The sequence below is a fragment of the Corvus moneduloides genome, chromosome 1 (assembly GCF_009650955.1).
Source record: "Corvus moneduloides isolate bCorMon1 chromosome 1, bCorMon1.pri, whole genome shotgun sequence".
Lineage (NCBI taxonomy): Eukaryota > Metazoa > Chordata > Aves > Passeriformes > Corvidae > Corvus > Corvus moneduloides.
Window position 1 is genome coordinate 151,243,673 of NC_045476.1, and position 16,632 is coordinate 151,260,304.

Here is a 16,632-nt window from a genome sequence, read left to right on the forward strand (position 1 = left end):
CTTACAAAAGACAAGTTCTGGAAGCCGACCAAGCAAAAACTTGCCTTGAACTGATTTGTCTCCTGGGTATAGCACCACTTGATAAGACAATAACAGAAACTCTCAACTTTCCTGCCAGGAGAAAAGGAACTCTGAAGTAAATTAAAGATACCATTGCAACGACTAAGAGTAAGGGAACGTATGTCTGATACATATAACGCTCTCCTCCACAAGATTAAGGAGACAGATGTTTATAGACACACATGAAAAATTCCAACTTAATCAGTGCAGTCCACAGAAATGGGTTCTAGGAAGCACTGTGACAGATAACATGTCAAAAGCACAAAATCAACAGGTTGATAACCTTGGTCTCATAGGTGTTGGATAAGTACCTTCATGGCACAAGACCTGTCACCATATAAAGTCGTGGCATGAGCTCAGCACCAAGCTGAGTTGTGTGGTTGACAATCCTGCAGGATAGGACGCCATCCAGAGGGACCTAGACAAGCTCAAGAAGTGGCCCATGGGACCTCCATGAGGTTTAATAAGAGCAAGGGGAAGGTGCTGCACCTGGGTCAGGGCAACCCCCAGTACCAACACAGGCTGGGGGATGAGCAGATGGAGAGCAGCCCTGCCAAGAAGGACTTGGGGGTGCTGGTGGATGCGAGGCTGGACATGAGCTGGCAATGTGCACTCACAGGCCAGAAAGCCAAGTGTATCCTGGGTTGCATCAAAAGCAGTGTGGGCAGCAGGTGGAGGAGGTGATTCCGCCCCTTCTACTCTGCTCTGATGAGACCCCACCTGCAGTGCTGCATCCAGCTCTGGGGTCCCCAGCACAGGAAGGCCATGGATCCATTGGGGCGAATCCAGAGGAGGCCACCAAGATGATCAGAGGGATGGAATACCGCTCCTGTGAGGAAAGGCTGAGAGATTTGGGCTTGTTCAGCCTGGAGAAGAAGGCTTTGGGGTTGTGGCCTTCCAGCACCTGAAGGGAGCCTACAAGAGTAAAAGAGAGGATTTACAAAAGCAGGTAGTGACAGAACAAGGGGGAATGGCCTCAAACTCAAAAGAGACTGGCTCTAGATAAGCTATTACAAAAAATCCTTAACTGTGAGGGTGGTGAGGCACTGGCACTGGTTGCCCAGAGAAGGTGTGGATGCCCCATCCCTGAAGGTGTTCAAAGCAGCTCTGAGCAACCTGGTCTTGTGAAAGGTGTCCCTGCCCATGGCAGAGAAGCTGGAACTAGATGATTCTTCAGGTCCCTTCCAACCCAAACCATTCTGTGAAACTGAAGATTAGAGGTGAAACTGAATTTTACAGGTTACACTAATCTCAAGAAATATGACAATTTCTAGTGATAAACACAGAATTCATTTAAATGCATATTCTAGCTCCTCTGCAGAGATCTTTGAATTTTTCTAGATTCTCTTATTGAACAGGACTGCATTTTTGACCATTCTTGACATGAAGGATGTCTAGACATTTTTTCTTTTCTTCTTCATACTAAGAATAAAAGTTCTTAAAGCTGTTAGACCAATTTTATCTCTGGAGAAGTAAAAGAAAAAAAATTTAATACAGTTTTCCATTAAGACCTTCAACATCCTAAAAGTAAATGTTTTGGCAGATATTTTCAGTCCCAACTATGTTTGGTGGCCAAAAAAAAAGTATTTTAATTCCCTGAGAAGCAATCAGAAAGATACTTAATCTAAACATTCTGTCAAAAAATCTAAGGCCAAAAGGACAAGACCGAGTAGACTTTAAAAGCAAGGTAACTTCAGAAAAATGTTGTTTTGAACAGCAACTTCAGAAATAATGAGACTTAGCCCTCATTGTTTTATCTAGCAAGTGTAGCAGTCATCCTTTGGACAGACGACCTCAAACGCCCCACAATAATTTACCTTTATCTTGACTCGCTAGAGCCTAAACACCAACATTTATAAAGCCTTTGTAAATACAATTCTTGGAATAGTAAGCTTACATTTTATGTCACTCAACAGCTAATTAAACACCAGATGTTAAAAGCTTATTTCTGAACTTGACAGAAATTTGGGGCTTAAAAACAATAATTATATAGGAAGCGTAACGCAATGATGCATGCCGTTTCATACCATCTCAATCGGGTGCAAATATCAAAATCTCCTTTTGACACAAGTGGAAGTTTCTCGGAGCTGAGCCTAAATTCACCAACAATGAACAATATGTATTGATCTGAGGTGGTCCTCAAGCAGAGGATGCTACATTTATTTTCACACTGAAATGATAAATTATAGGAGTCTGACAATTTTGTCTCATGTAGCTCCTCAGCATTAAACCATTCTGGAAATCCATGTTAAATTAAATGGAAGATAGTCCATCTTGAACTATGGGGGGAATGATGTTACATCCTTCTGTACTATATTAACATTTTTTGGTATTAGGAAGCACATGAGAAGCATTCAAAGCTTTTTGTTTCCTGGGTGTCTTCTTATATCACTTGCTTAAACCACAACACTTGCTCAGTTTGTAAACCTCAAGACTTCAGATAACTTAGCTGCAAGAGGGAACATCAGTAACTTTTCTGCTCCACAATATGTACATGAGGCTAAAGAAAACTATTCAAATCATAACAGATTATTGATTTAATATAAGTCTTTTCTGTCACTTCTGCTTAGTTTAGGAACCATTTCACCCTGTAATTATAGGAATCTAGATGGTTTTCCATATTACCTCCTGCTTATAGCCATCTCACTTTCCTTTAGCATTTGGTTGGGGCTATTTTCCAATAGGACAAAGAAGGCGATAATATCCATACACAGCCATAAGCCAGATATAACATCCCTTGCCACTTTATCTCAGTAAGCAGCTGACTCAAAGCACAATTTTAAGTCAGTGACAGGCCAAGAAGCATTTTATCGCTCCTTCCTGAACATTAATTGCTTATGTGCATTGTTTGGGGCATGGCTGGAAAAGTTGTACCTTGCTTACCCTGAAGCTTAGTCTAGAAGAAGTGGACATTCCATTCATTTTTCACTTTCTGAACACTCTTACACAGATTATGTGTAGCTCAGCAGCACATTCAACACAAACTGAAAGCAAAGCTTTAACCACCACCAAAAATGCCCCACAGAAAATACTTCTAGAGTACCTGCTCTTTCAGTTGCTTTACTTCTCATTTAAAGAAGAACTACTGTGTTTTAAGAGCTGTGATTTAAGAGCTCTAGAATTTCCCTAAAAGCAAGAGGGAAAGCCAACCTAACAAGAAGGGGCCTCCTTACAGCGACACAGCCTGGCTGCACCTTCCAACAGCCCCAGTTTCCAGCCAAGGGGGTCGTTCCCACAGTTCAAGCCCAGATTCCTACAGACACTGCCAAGTGACTGACACACACGCTATTCACGGGAAGCAAGCTCGGCTGCTGTAAACATGGGTTAGCTGCTCACTCATTCTATTACTGGGATACTTTCAAAGTCACAAAGATTTAAAAAACAAAATCAAAGCCTATTAAAAAAGCTATGTCAAATTACAAAACTCACTCATTTCATATAAAACCAGACACAGAACATGAAAGAGACCATTTCTCAATACCTAGAACTAAAACTGGTTAGTATCTAAAATATAAGATGGAAAAGACAAACTGAGACAAGACTCCACAGGTAGGTGGAGTTCAGACTTAAGAACTGAAATAGTGAAGACACCAAGCCTGTTTCTGCACAAGTACAACATTAGAAGGGAAGATTACTGGGTTTTGGTTAGAGGCATGTTGGATTTTCATAGGCTGTGGTTTTCCTTGACTGTGCCAGGAATTTACATTCATCAGCTAATGTCTTGTAGGTATCACGAAATATCTGTTTAAGTAATTTATTTACTCATGTCCAAGTGAGCTGCTTGTTCTTGCAAAAGGAAGAAGTTAAACACAAACTGCAGTACATCAAAGGAAAAATTAATTAAACGGTGGAGAAAAGCAAAGGTTATTAAAACACAGAAAAATACTGAATTTTAATCAAGGTTACCAAATAGACCACTCTTCTTCATTATTGTCCCTCTACATTTGAATTTTACACCAGTTCAGGTTAACAACCATGTCCAGGGTTAATCACAAGCCATTAGCACACTTTAATATTGCATCAATGTAAGCAAAAATGCACCATTACACGTGTATTGAGACTCCCCATTGCTGTGTTCACACACTGGTATAATGTAGTTCTCCGCAATACAAAGTTTCATAACACATTTCACAGTACATGGACTCATGCACATTCCCATGGAAACTGCCAAGGCCACTGGCACTGCAGAATCACTTTCTTGTGGAAATATTTCTGTAAGACAGCCCCAGGACCTCAATCATGCGAGTGGCAGGGCATTAGATGCTATTAGCACACTGTCAGGAGGCAGTGATAGGGATGCAATGAGATTAACATCCAATATTCTGCTTGTTACAAGTGGGATGGAGCATTTCCCCAGGACTACTTAGTATATTATTTATTTTATTTCCCAAATCTCACTGAACAAAAAACTTTTGAAAACATTCAGTATTTCAGGCAGCTTTTGCAAATTGCCAATATAATTCATATTTATTATTTGTAATGAATTCAGTATCTAGCCATCATTTCAAGAATGAAAGCTGATGAATATACTCCTTCAGAGCACAACATATGGAAATTATATAGAAGCGGTAGAGGCAGGCACAGTTTCAACATTTTCTACTCAAAACACCAGAGCTATACATTTATACTTCAACATCCAGTTGACACATATGTTCTGTGTATTAGTGAATCACCATCATTCAAAATTCATGGCGCTCAAGTGAGGAGTGTATTGCAACTACAAGGTTTTCCTTAGCATCAACTTCGAACAGCTTCCTATAATAAGATTAAAGATGACAGCCAAAAGCAGCAGGGGCAATTTTATTTAACAGCCTATTCTTTAACCAGATTGTGCCAGACTGTTACCATTTTGAAGCTGAAGAAAAACTGCAAGACAGTTACCCTTATCCATCTGACCTTCAAAAATTAGCAAAGTAGGGCAGACCTAGATGGGGAGGAGGGCGTGAGAGCTCATCTGATACTACTGACCTATTTCAAAAAACGTACCCTGCACAACGAAACTGAAATACACCATCTAAGGGTGTGTCCTTGAAGCATGACTTCCATATGCATTCAACAGATGCTTCCAAGTAACCAGTAAAATCCCTACCGGACATGACTTCCATATCATTTTAATAATTTATAACTTTTTGCACAACAGTTTTTTCTACACTGAAACTCTTAGCCTTTCTGGCAAACACTTGGTTATGTGCTAAGGGGCTGCAACAGAGACAGATCCTCCTAGTAACAGCTAGTGCCAGAGAACCAAGCCTGGATGGAGCCTCAGTTTTCCTGCTGACTTAAAAGTATAAAATTGAGAAAAAAAACCAAAACCAAACCATGAACGTCAGTTATTGCTTCAGCTTTCCCATCTTTCAAACAGAGATTTGCCTTTGTATCATCATCTGAACACTGCCACATGAAAATCACTTCCAGAAGAGTTCCATTTCTAATAACAGCTACTGTGACAATGAGATTAAAAACAACCATTCTAATTTTATCACTGAATGCCAATGGAGAAGGCAGTATGGCTCTCAAATTGTTCTCATGGAGTGATGACAACTGCAGTAAATATCCTATGTCTCATCTAAAGTTTAAAAAGCTTTAAAACAGTTTGGTTTTTTTTTTTTTGCATTGATAATAATGTGATCGTAAAAACCCCTGAGTCCTAAGTGCTCAAAACTCAACCCTACAATGAAGAAGAATTTTGTCAGAGACTGCATACTTTTCTCAGGTATGCATAAAAAAATCCCTAAGTATCAATAAGTGATTCACACCTCCAAGTTCTTAAACACCAAAGAACACTTGCTTAACAGGAAAGGGTATGCACATTGCTTATTGCACAGATATGGGTTCCAAGAAACAGGAAGGATGTGCAGCAAACATGCTGCAAAGCACAGTACAACATGTGAGCAGAACAAAGGCAAAGACCAACAACTCTTACATGCTCAAAGCAACATCCTAACCTCCACTTTCCAGAAAAAACGCAAATATTTATAGAAGAGAATTAGCCTATTTTTGCATGCATAAAGCAAAATTCAGGTGTATCTTCAAACTCCAGTGAGTAAATAAGCCTCTCTATTAACTTTAAAATTTGATTAAGCCAAAAGAAATTAACAGAATGCTTATCTGAAATAAATATCCACATACAAGTCATTCAAAAATATTCCCACCTTATGCTTAAGTAACTTTGTGTATGCACATTACAAAATACATTATCAAAGTTAAGCTCTATTGTCATGGTTTTAGATTATTGAATAATCATACAAAATACTAACAGGAATAATTATTATATGAGCCTGAATGTTTTTCCATTTGGTACATTAACAGTTTATTTACTTTCCATAAAGCTGGTATTATTCTGTTATACAGTAACCTAATGAAACTGTTGCACAGTGTCAGTAAAGCCAGTATCACGTCTCTGCAAACTGAATGCTGCTGGAAGACTAAAAATAATATGAAAGAACAGTATGTTCTAAACTGTACTGTCACTGAGAAGGTATTTTCAGCTTGTGTGTAAATATGGAAAAACAACACCCAAAGTAACCATATCCAAAAATATCTCTGGCAAATAAAGATTAATGATAAAATACTATAGCGACAGTAAGTTGAAGATACATCATCCTTTTTCAAAGACCGGGGGGGGGGGGGGAGGGAAGAGTTTGCTCCTCTTCCTACAAGGTCTCTCATATAGTCTGTAAGATTTATTTAAAAGGTGGAAGAAAAAGTCGTAAGAGTGAATAGGGTGTAGGAGTTGTTCATTTCATACACACCACCAAGGGCCTTTCAGTTCTGTACCTGCTGGGTTTCTCCCCAGGGTGTGCAGTTCCATGTACACTTCCCTCACCTACATCACACTGAACATTAGCTGCAAAGCTCTAATTCTCTTCCAATAAACTGAAAACCAAAGGAGAACATTTAACAATGTTCAGCGTGCAAGCAGACTTAATGCACTGCCTCAGCAACAAAGCCATCACTTGTCACCTCCCGATGCATAGAGTCAAAGTTAACAGCAAACAGGACACAAAGGTAATGATTATTATCTGCTGCGTTTTAGATGTAACATTTTCACCACTAAAAGGTAGGAAGTTATTTGAAAGATATCTGGTGGAAATACTCCTGTCCTCAGTATCAACACAACTAAATAGGAATCACAAGAGCACGATCTACTGTTTTCACAGGAGCTATGAATACACAATTACCACACCAGAGACCAGTTTGATATGCACATAAGATGGACAAAAAATAACGAGAACTTTAACTGCTAATGACAGCAGTGTAGAGGGCAACACATTATTTCTCTTTGCACACAGCAAAAGAAAGAAAAGCCTGTTTTGAAATAAGGTTTTCCCCTTCAAGTTTTGAAGTGTAACACTGCTCAACACATTTAAGCCATCTCCACATTTAGATTAACTCCTTTTGTCAGCACACTAGTTTCACGGTGTGAAGCGATACCATATGTTCCAGTTCTAAATGCCTCACTAGGGTACAGTTACCATGACACTTAGGAGATGCTGAGTGCACCAATGCACTCTTACAAATCACTTAAAGTTTGTGCTCTGTTAGCAAGTATCCACTGCTATCCACTGAAAAAATACACGGAAATTTGCATTCTCAGACTATCACGATGCGGGTACTTTACCCACTGCCGTTAAAGAAATTTCACTAAGCCTGGAAAGTGTTACATTCCAAGGAGGTTCTTGCCCTTTCAACTTACCAGCACACATTAATGCTTTCTCCTCTGAATTTAAGCACAGATTGTCTGTCAGAAACTCCTTTCTGGGTTAGATTCATGCAACTCGCTGCTAACACATGAAGATTAATAGAATATAAAACAAAGCTCTTCTATCTTCTCCATGATTCAAGGTATCCATGAATACATCAAGCCAGTATTCAATTCACACACGAACTCTCAGAGCCAGCACAATTTGAGCTAATATTTTAGGGAGAGGTCAAGGAAAAGTCAACAAGATTAAACTTCAACTTAAAATTCCATTTCAACTCCTTTGAAAGACACATGAAATACAATACAGCCTGAAGGACGTTATATCCTAAAATACTCTTCTACAGCTCTGCAATGTCAGAAAACTCTACGAAGAACAGCAGGCAGAACCCACCACCTGTGCATTCTTGCAAAGTCTTCAGAAAAGGTAAAGAAGAAAAAAAAACCACAAGAAATGCTAGGAAAAGCACAATATTCACAACTTAAGAAATGTCAGAGATTTCAGCCAGTTCAATACAGGCTTCACTGGTACTACAAAACTACTCAAATACTATGGAAATTGATTGCTTTCTTTCAAGAGTGTCAAAAGTTATCATTTTTAAAAGTGATTAAACAAACATTTGCAAGAAAAGTCTTAGAAACTGATTTCAGTAACCATGGCACCTTACTTCATTTACTGTGATCAAACATATTCTGAAGGGCTCCTCACCCAAGATGCTAACTAGGCTTTCCCTATTAACAGCTGGGGATACAGTCCAATCTATCCAAACCCTTTAGGGCAAAAATGGATGGTAGTAAGAAAACAACGCACAAGCAACTTAAATATCACAATTATGAATAGAGCAACTACTGAAAAAGAATTCAAAAACTAGATGAGGAGGTTTTTAAAAATGTAGACTCACATACCCTTATCTATGTTTTTGTAAATAAATAAATAAATCCTCTACATACCATAGATAAGAATAAAAAGCACCAGGCACACTACACCATCACCAAATCAGGGATGATGTAATGAAGCTTAAAGTAACAATCTTTGATTAAATGAGTCTTATCTGACACAAGAGAATGTGGTACTATAGCCACGCTGGTGATGGTGGCGCACAAACACAGACAAGTCGTAACTTCTAACCATCTTCTTGACATATTTATGTTTTGGTCAATGTATGTTTGCATTTAATATAAATAAGTTTACAAAGATATCTTAAGGTTTAGTGGTAATTTGTTACTAGTATTAAGGGCTTGCACATCAGCAATTAAGAAAATGTAGGAATAGAAACCTATAGGCATTTTGAGAAGCCTACATAACTTTTGCTACTTCCTACAATATGTAAAAATTTTGTGCAATGGATGTAAGTATAAAAAGAAATCATATGCAGTGGTTGAGTAAAAAAACCATCATTTCCATTAATGAAATGATAAAAGTAATGCACATATTAATGCTTTAGCATTAAGGATCCAGTTATATTGCTACACAAGAGCCATGTATAAGCAAACCTTTTTCAGTCAGCCAGCACTGTTCTCCAAAATCATTACTGGGTGTAATTTTTTGAATGCATAAACAAATGCAAGGGCAAGATTTAAAAAGAAATTTTGGTGCTTAAGTATTACAGCTGGTGAGGGGTCAGTAGCTCTGACCAAGGAAGAGGTGACCGGTCCGGAGAGATGGTCCCGAAAGGAATCACCTTCCCGAGGCCCGGTGTCTTCCCTCGGCTGCTGGCAGGAGGGCCCGTGCAGAAGCTGTCAGCTCTTTAGTGATTGTCAGCTCGTGATTCCAGCTCAGCTCTGCAGGGCAGCCTCCAGGCCACGCCAGACCACAGAGAGACGAGAGGCTTGTGTGGCTCCACACGAAAGGTAGCTTTATTGTTGGTCCCCTCTGGCGAAGGGGAAAGCCAGGGATGAGAGCTCTCCTCTCCTCTCGCAGGGGCAGAGGGCAGCTTTTATAGGGATACAGGGGATGGGTCTCAGAGGGTAAAGGCCAATGGGTTACAAAGGATCTCCCAGAGGATTCTGGGTCTGTCTTTTCTCGCCTTGAGTAAAAAGGTTAGCTGCCTTCCCAGTGAGTCCTGCTGGGGATTGTGCAATCTCAGCAGACATCCCTCCAGGGATGGGCATACCCCACACTTAAGAATTTAGTTAGATGAAGAATTATTTTCCTTTACTTTTACCTTCCTTCCTAGAATAACCTCATGCAAAAGGTTTGCAGAGAATGAAACGCCTTCCCAGCAACAACACAGTGCTTCATAACTACTCTGAAGGCAAATGTGATTAATAAAACCACTTATCTGGCCTAGCAGCACACTTGCCTTGCTAAGAGTTCCCCATCTCCCACCACACAGCTGTTATTTTCCCAAAGGAAGTTTCCACATATCCATTGTCTACATACTAGTGGTCTGACACAACCCACAATCCACCACATGGAGTATTTGGTTTTGGATATTAGTTCAATTTCAGAATTACAAAGACTTTGATGCTCATCTTGTAAAAATGCTACTTACCATACCAGATCTTAGGCCTTTGAATGATACACCAGTTCACTTCTGCCTTCACAGTTTTCTGTGTTGGCTGATATCACTACTAAAATCATGAGAAATATATTAATATGCCAAGGAAGCCCTCCATAACTGCAATTTTAGACAGTGGAATACAGTTAGAAGTTTCACTAGGAAAGCATTTTAGAAAAGTCTCCAATATTTGATGGAAATTTAGAATCTTCAGCTAACCTAAAAATTTCTCTCCATTCAAAGGAATAATTATTTCTTATGTCCTAAAATCCATCAGCTTATAGTTTGAAATATATTGCACCTTACTGAAAAGGCCATAATATCAGTGAACCAAATCTCATTAATTTCAGCAGCTGAATTACAAAAAATAGGGTCCCATTGAAGAATTTCTTGAATACAACAAACCTGAGTTCACCAACACCTCTTGCGAAAAAAAAAAAGCAGTAAGCAAATTATGGCACTGCTTTACAATTATTTCAGACAGCTTGTGATAATCATAGAATTGGAGAATTGTTTAGGTTGGAAAAGACCTCTAAGATCATCAAGTCCCACCATCAACCCAACCCCACTACGATATTCACCATTAAACTATGTCCTTAAGTGTCACATCCACATGTTTTTTCGAACACTTTTGCGGAATGATGATTCCACCACTTTCCTGGGCAGCCTGTTCCAACATTTAACCACCCTTTTGGTAAAGAAATTTTTCCTAATAGCCACTCTAAACCTCCCCTGTACCAACCTGAGGCGATTTCCTCCTGTCCTATCACTTGTTACCTTGGAGAAGAGACCAACCCCCACTTTGCTACAGCCTCCGTTCAAGGCATTGTAGAGAGTGTTAAGGTCTCCCCTGAGCCTGCTTTTCTCCAGGCTAAACACCCCCAGCTCCCTCAGCTGCCCCTCATCAGACTTGTGCTCCAGACCCTTTCCCAGCTCTGTTGCCCTTCTCTGTATTTTTCACAGAACTTTTTACAGAACCACCAGGTTGGAAGAGACCTTCAAGATCACTGAGTCCAACCCATGCCCTAACACCACCTCATGACAAACCATGGCACTGAGTGCCACATCCAATCTTTTTTTAAACACATCCAGGGATGGTGACTCCACCATCTCCCTGGGCAGACGATTCCAGAACTTTATCACTTTCAGTAAAAAACTTTTTCCTAACATCCAACCTAAATTTCCCTTGGCACAGCTTGAGACTGTAACCTCTCATTCTGTCGGTTGTCACCTGGAGAAAGAGACCAACCCCCACCTGACTACAACCACCTTTCAGGTAATTGTAGAGAGCAATAAGGTCACCTCTGAGTCTCCTTTTCTCCAGGCTAAACAACTCCAGCTCCCTCAATCGTTCCTCATAGGGCCTGTGTTCCAAGCCCCTCACCAATCTTGTTACCCTCCTCTGGACACACTCGAGCATCTCAAAGTCCTTCCTAAACTGAGGGGCCCAGAACTGGACACAGTACTCGAGGTGCAGCCTCACCAGTGCCGAGTACAAGGGAAGAATGGTCCTGCTGGCCACACTGTTTTTGATACAGGCCAGGATGCCACTGGCCTTCTTGGCCACCAGGGCACACTGCTGGCTCATGTTCAGTCGGCTGTCAACCAGCACCCCCAGGTCCCTTTCTGCCTGGGCACTGTCCTGCCACACTGTCCCCAGCCTATAGTGTTGCAGGGGGTTATTGTGGCCAAAATGCAGGACTCAGCACTTGGACTTGTTAAACTTCATCTTTTTGGACTCTGTCCATCCATCCAACCGTTCCAGGTCTCTTTGCAGAGTCTTCCTTCCTTCCAACAGATCAACACACACTCCCAGCTTAGTGTCATCTGCAAATTTACTAATAGTAGACTCAATACCCTCATCCATGTTGTCAATAAAAATATTAAACAAAACTGGCCCCAGCACAGACCCCTGAGGGACAGACACCACTGGTGACTGGCCGCCAGCTGAATGCAGCACCGTTCACCATCACTCCCTGGGCCCGGCCATCCAGCCAGTTCCTGACCCAGCAAAGAGTGCTCCTGTCCAAGCCGTGGGCTGCCAGCTTTTCCAGGAGTTTACTGTGGGAGACACTGTCAAAGGCCTTGCTGCAGTCCAAACAGACAACATCCACAGCCTTTCCCGCATCCACCAGGCAGGTCACCTGGTCATAAAAGGAGATCAGATTGGTCAAACACGACCTACCCCTCCTAAACCCATGCTAGCTGGGTCAGATCCCCTGGCCATCCTGAGGTGCTGTGTGATGGCACTCAATATAAATTGCTCCATTACCTTACCAGGTACTGAGGTCAGACTGACTGGCCTATAATTTCCAGGATCCTCCTCCTTACCTTTCTTGTGAATGGGCATCACACTGGCCAGCTTCCAGTCATCTGGAACCTCACCAGTGAGCCAGGACTGTTAGTGAACGACGGAGAGCGGCTTCACAAGCTCATTTGCCAGCTCCCTCATCACCCTGGGATAGATCCCCTCTGGTCCCACAGACTTATGACCATCCAAGTGGCTCAGCAGGTCTCTGACTACTTCCTCCTGGGTAACAGGGGGACCATCCTGCTCCCTGACACCATCAACCAGCCCAGGAGGACAGTTGTCCTGAGGACACACTCCAGCCCCTCAATGTCCTTCTTGTAGGGGAGGGCCCAAAACTGAAAAAGGGATTTGGGGTGCAGCCTCACAAGTGCCGTATACAGGGGAACAATCATTGCCCTCTCCTGCTGGCCACACTATTTCTGATAAAGGCCAGGATGCCATTGGTCTTTTTTGGACACCTGGGCACACACTGGCTCATGTTCAGTTGATGTCAACCAGCACCCCCAGGTTCTTTTCCACCAGTCACTCTTTCCCAAACTGTTCACTACCATGAACACAAGCTTTCTTCAGGCTACTTGACTGCAGAAAACATGATGGAATCTCTACTGAAATTTCTACAACAGGAAGCAAAGATAACAGGATGTAGTATATGGCATTAATCATCTGATCTTTTTGTCATGATGGCCAAAAACAAATACATGCATTCTTACACCTCATCTGAAAGAAAAAGCACATCATAAATGTGAGCTTCTAGAGAATTATTTTTTACCCTGCATTTTCTAATTTCTTAGAAAACCTAGACCACATACACTGGAATCCCTTTGCAATGTAAGTTTATTCATTAAGAAATTAAACAGATTAAAATAAGAAAGAAGTTAACTACAGGACACTCTATCTGTACCAGATTTGAAAAGGAGGCCCGAAAAGTAGATATTGCTGCATACTGACACATTATGTTTTAAGGAAACATCCCGACATTTAGAACTTCTCTCTTTGTTACAAATACTGGGGTCTTTTTCACTTTACTATTCCTCTGAAATACCAAGCTTTCTAAACATACTTTCACATTCTCACATACAGAGATGACTGATGCATCTTCTATTTTGCACTCACAGACCCAAAAGCAACCTACCTAAACATGCCTTTGCTTTCAAAGCAGCCCCATTTGAAAGATTAATTGTGCCACTGCCAAGAGGTGAGAAACCAGTGAAGAAAAAGAGATCACCAACTTCCCTGATGCCCACCAGAATTCAGAATTCTTGGCATGTAATCACTCTGGTCATCATCAAGATGACTGATGAAGTCTTGTTGCTTTGTGAGAGCACAGAGAAGACATTTAAATCAGTGAGGTATTAGAAACACATCAGGAGAATTTCAGTAAGGCGTTTGAAGGACTTGTGACAGGAGCCACTTTGTTTAAAAAGCAAGCAAATTTATGCCAACATTTCTCTCCATCACAGATGTCATGGAAGTTTACGAACCAGTGCTAATGTCCTGAGAACACTTGGTCTAAGAGATATCTTCAGGAGGTGGAAAGTTGAAAGCTTTCACAGTTTTCAGTAAATCACCTCCCTCTGTACTGAGTCCATGCGAGAGGCACCACTGAGCTGTACCAGAAGAAAACACAAGAAGTAAAAAAAAAGGCATGAAACAAAAAAAATCGTAAGCCTTTGCTGGACTGTCAGAAGCAGACCATCAGGGCCACTCACAGTTGATCTGAATCAACAGCAGCTCACAAAGCAGATCACATGCCGGACAAAGAAAAATGAGAAGCAAAATAAATAAAATGTACCAGTTGCTATCAAAGTGTATGGCACCAGCCTGCTGCAGGAGCAGTCTGCTATCCACTGCTGGGTTTTTAGGAATATTTCACAATTGATCGGTTTTCACCACTCCTTGAAAACGCCAAAGCCAAGACACACAGACAGTTGGCCAGAACAAGGCAGAAAAAATGTGATTCAAATTTTCTCTTTCACAAGACCTACTATGCACAAATACACGATTCTTTCTCTTCCCATATATTTACTATCCCGTGTAACTCCAGGGTAATGACTGAGGACTACCACTATTAATGTCAAGCAGGCTTCAAAGCTTGTCTCAAAACCATGATGTTCTTTCTCATAACCAGGGTACCAACTCTCTCCTTCACACTTCTGCTATACAGTGTTCTGTTGACACTTGACAAACATAATAAAGTAACAATGCTTCTATCCTTAAAAAGTAACTCTTTTTTCTTGCATCATTAATAGTTATTACCAACTCTGTAAGACACGAACCAACACAAAAAGATCCAGCAGCAAAGCTGGAACCAACTTTAATAGATACTCTTCCACTTTAGGCCTGCATATATTGTCTGTATTAAGATGGCTCTGTTCTCTGCTAAGTCCCTTCAACCCGTCCGCTTATTTTATTTCTCATTAAGCAAACGCAGTAGCCCCTGGCAGCCGCGACAGAGAAAGAAAAAAGCACAACGGGTGAGGGAAAACCCACCGTGCTTGTCTGCTCTTACACCTGCGAAACTTTCTGGGTATATGATATGAGCATAATGTATGAAAGCTGAAAATAGCAACTCTGGGCACAGGAGCGGCGGAGCTGAAAGACGAAATGGGACACTTAAAGGCAATTTACTCTGCCCTGGCCCGGCCTTTGCTTGCACAGGGCGGGAGCCGCTCCCCTGACCAGGATCGAGCATAGGGGAGCTCGGCCACAGCCGGGAAGCTCGGCAGGGGTATGAAGCCGTTCCTGGCCGTCGGTAAGCACCGGTCCCGGCAGGACACGGGGCTCCGCCACGGCACCGCCCCACGGACGGGCCCCGCCGGCGGCTCCACGCGGTCACCCCGCCCGCCCCCCGCCCGCGGAGGCCCCGGGCCCTCCGCTCACCAGCCCGTCGATCTGCACTTGCTTGACGGCCGAGTCCCCCGCGGCGGCGGCTTTGCCTTTGCCCTTGGCGGCGCCGAAGCCGCCGCCGGCAGCGCCCGAACCTTCCTTGCGCGACGCCATCGCTGCCCCCGCACAGCCGGAAAGGGAAACGTGCAACACCGGAAGCAGCGGCGCGGCCGGGGCGGTGCGCGGGAAAAGGTCCCCGGGCGGGAACGTGGCGGGGGGCACGCGAGGTCCGGCATTGCGGCGGTGCCGCCTCAGGGCTCCGGGCCTGGCTCGGCCCCGCGGGCCCGGGGGTGTCTGCAGAGGCTGTGCCTTGTCCCAGCTCATCCGGCGTGGGATGGGCCGAGACAGCCTTCCCTGCCAGCACTCCTCTCCACAGAATCACAGAACCATTTACGTTGGAAAAAACCTCTAAGATCATCGAGTCCAACCTATGACCGAACACCACCTTGTCACCTACACCATGGCACTAAGTGACAGGAAGGGTGATGTAGGTGAGGCAAGCAGCACCACTCACTCCTTACCGCGAAGAATAACCACTTTATTAAACAGCGGGTACCGAGGTTAAGCTTGTGAACCCCAACAGCAAGGCAGAGACGCAAAGCGGCGCACGCACAACACTGAGCGCTCCCCCACCCCATGCGAATAGGCAGAAAACCAGACACGGAGCCCCAAATCAGTCTTTATACCCAGTCCTTTAAGTCTATTGGTCCATTTTGGATCCTTCATGCTATTGGCTCGTTTCTCCTGCTGTCATTGGCCCATTTCAACGATGCCTTTTTCACCAATCATTTTCTGAGAACCTCCAGCAATTGATTCATGCTACGTCCAATCCATGTTCTTGGTGACATCACTCTTATCTGTTGGAACAATCTGGAAAACTTCCCCTTTCCCCATGGTATTGAGTCCACCACCCGATGGTTACATGCAGGTATTACACCCGGTACACTGTCCACAACTTGGTCTAACAAGATAATTAACACAGAAAACATCAACCAACCCAACTCCCACCACTAACATATTACCAACTTAATTAATTAATTATAGAAAACTAAAACTTATTTATAACACTAAGTGCCACATCCAGCCGTTTCTTGAACACTTCCAGCGATGGTGAGTCCAATCCCTCAGTAGCCTGATCCAGTGCTTAATCACCCTTTCTGTGAAGAAATTTT

General features: G+C 42.5%; 1 protein-coding gene across 1 annotated transcript in view; it reads right to left on the reverse strand.

Moving 5' to 3' along the window:
• EIF3H (eukaryotic translation initiation factor 3 subunit H) overlaps positions 1-15,592 on the reverse strand; it is a 99,059-nt gene extending 83,467 nt beyond the window's left edge. Inside the window, exon 1 of the mRNA XM_032131910.1 lies at positions 15,455-15,592. Coding sequence (XP_031987801.1) covers positions 15,455-15,574 — 120 coding nt within the window. The 5' untranslated portion in view covers positions 15,575-15,592. The remainder of the gene's footprint in view (positions 1-15,454) is intronic.
• Positions 15,593-16,632: the final 1,040 nt, after the last annotated feature.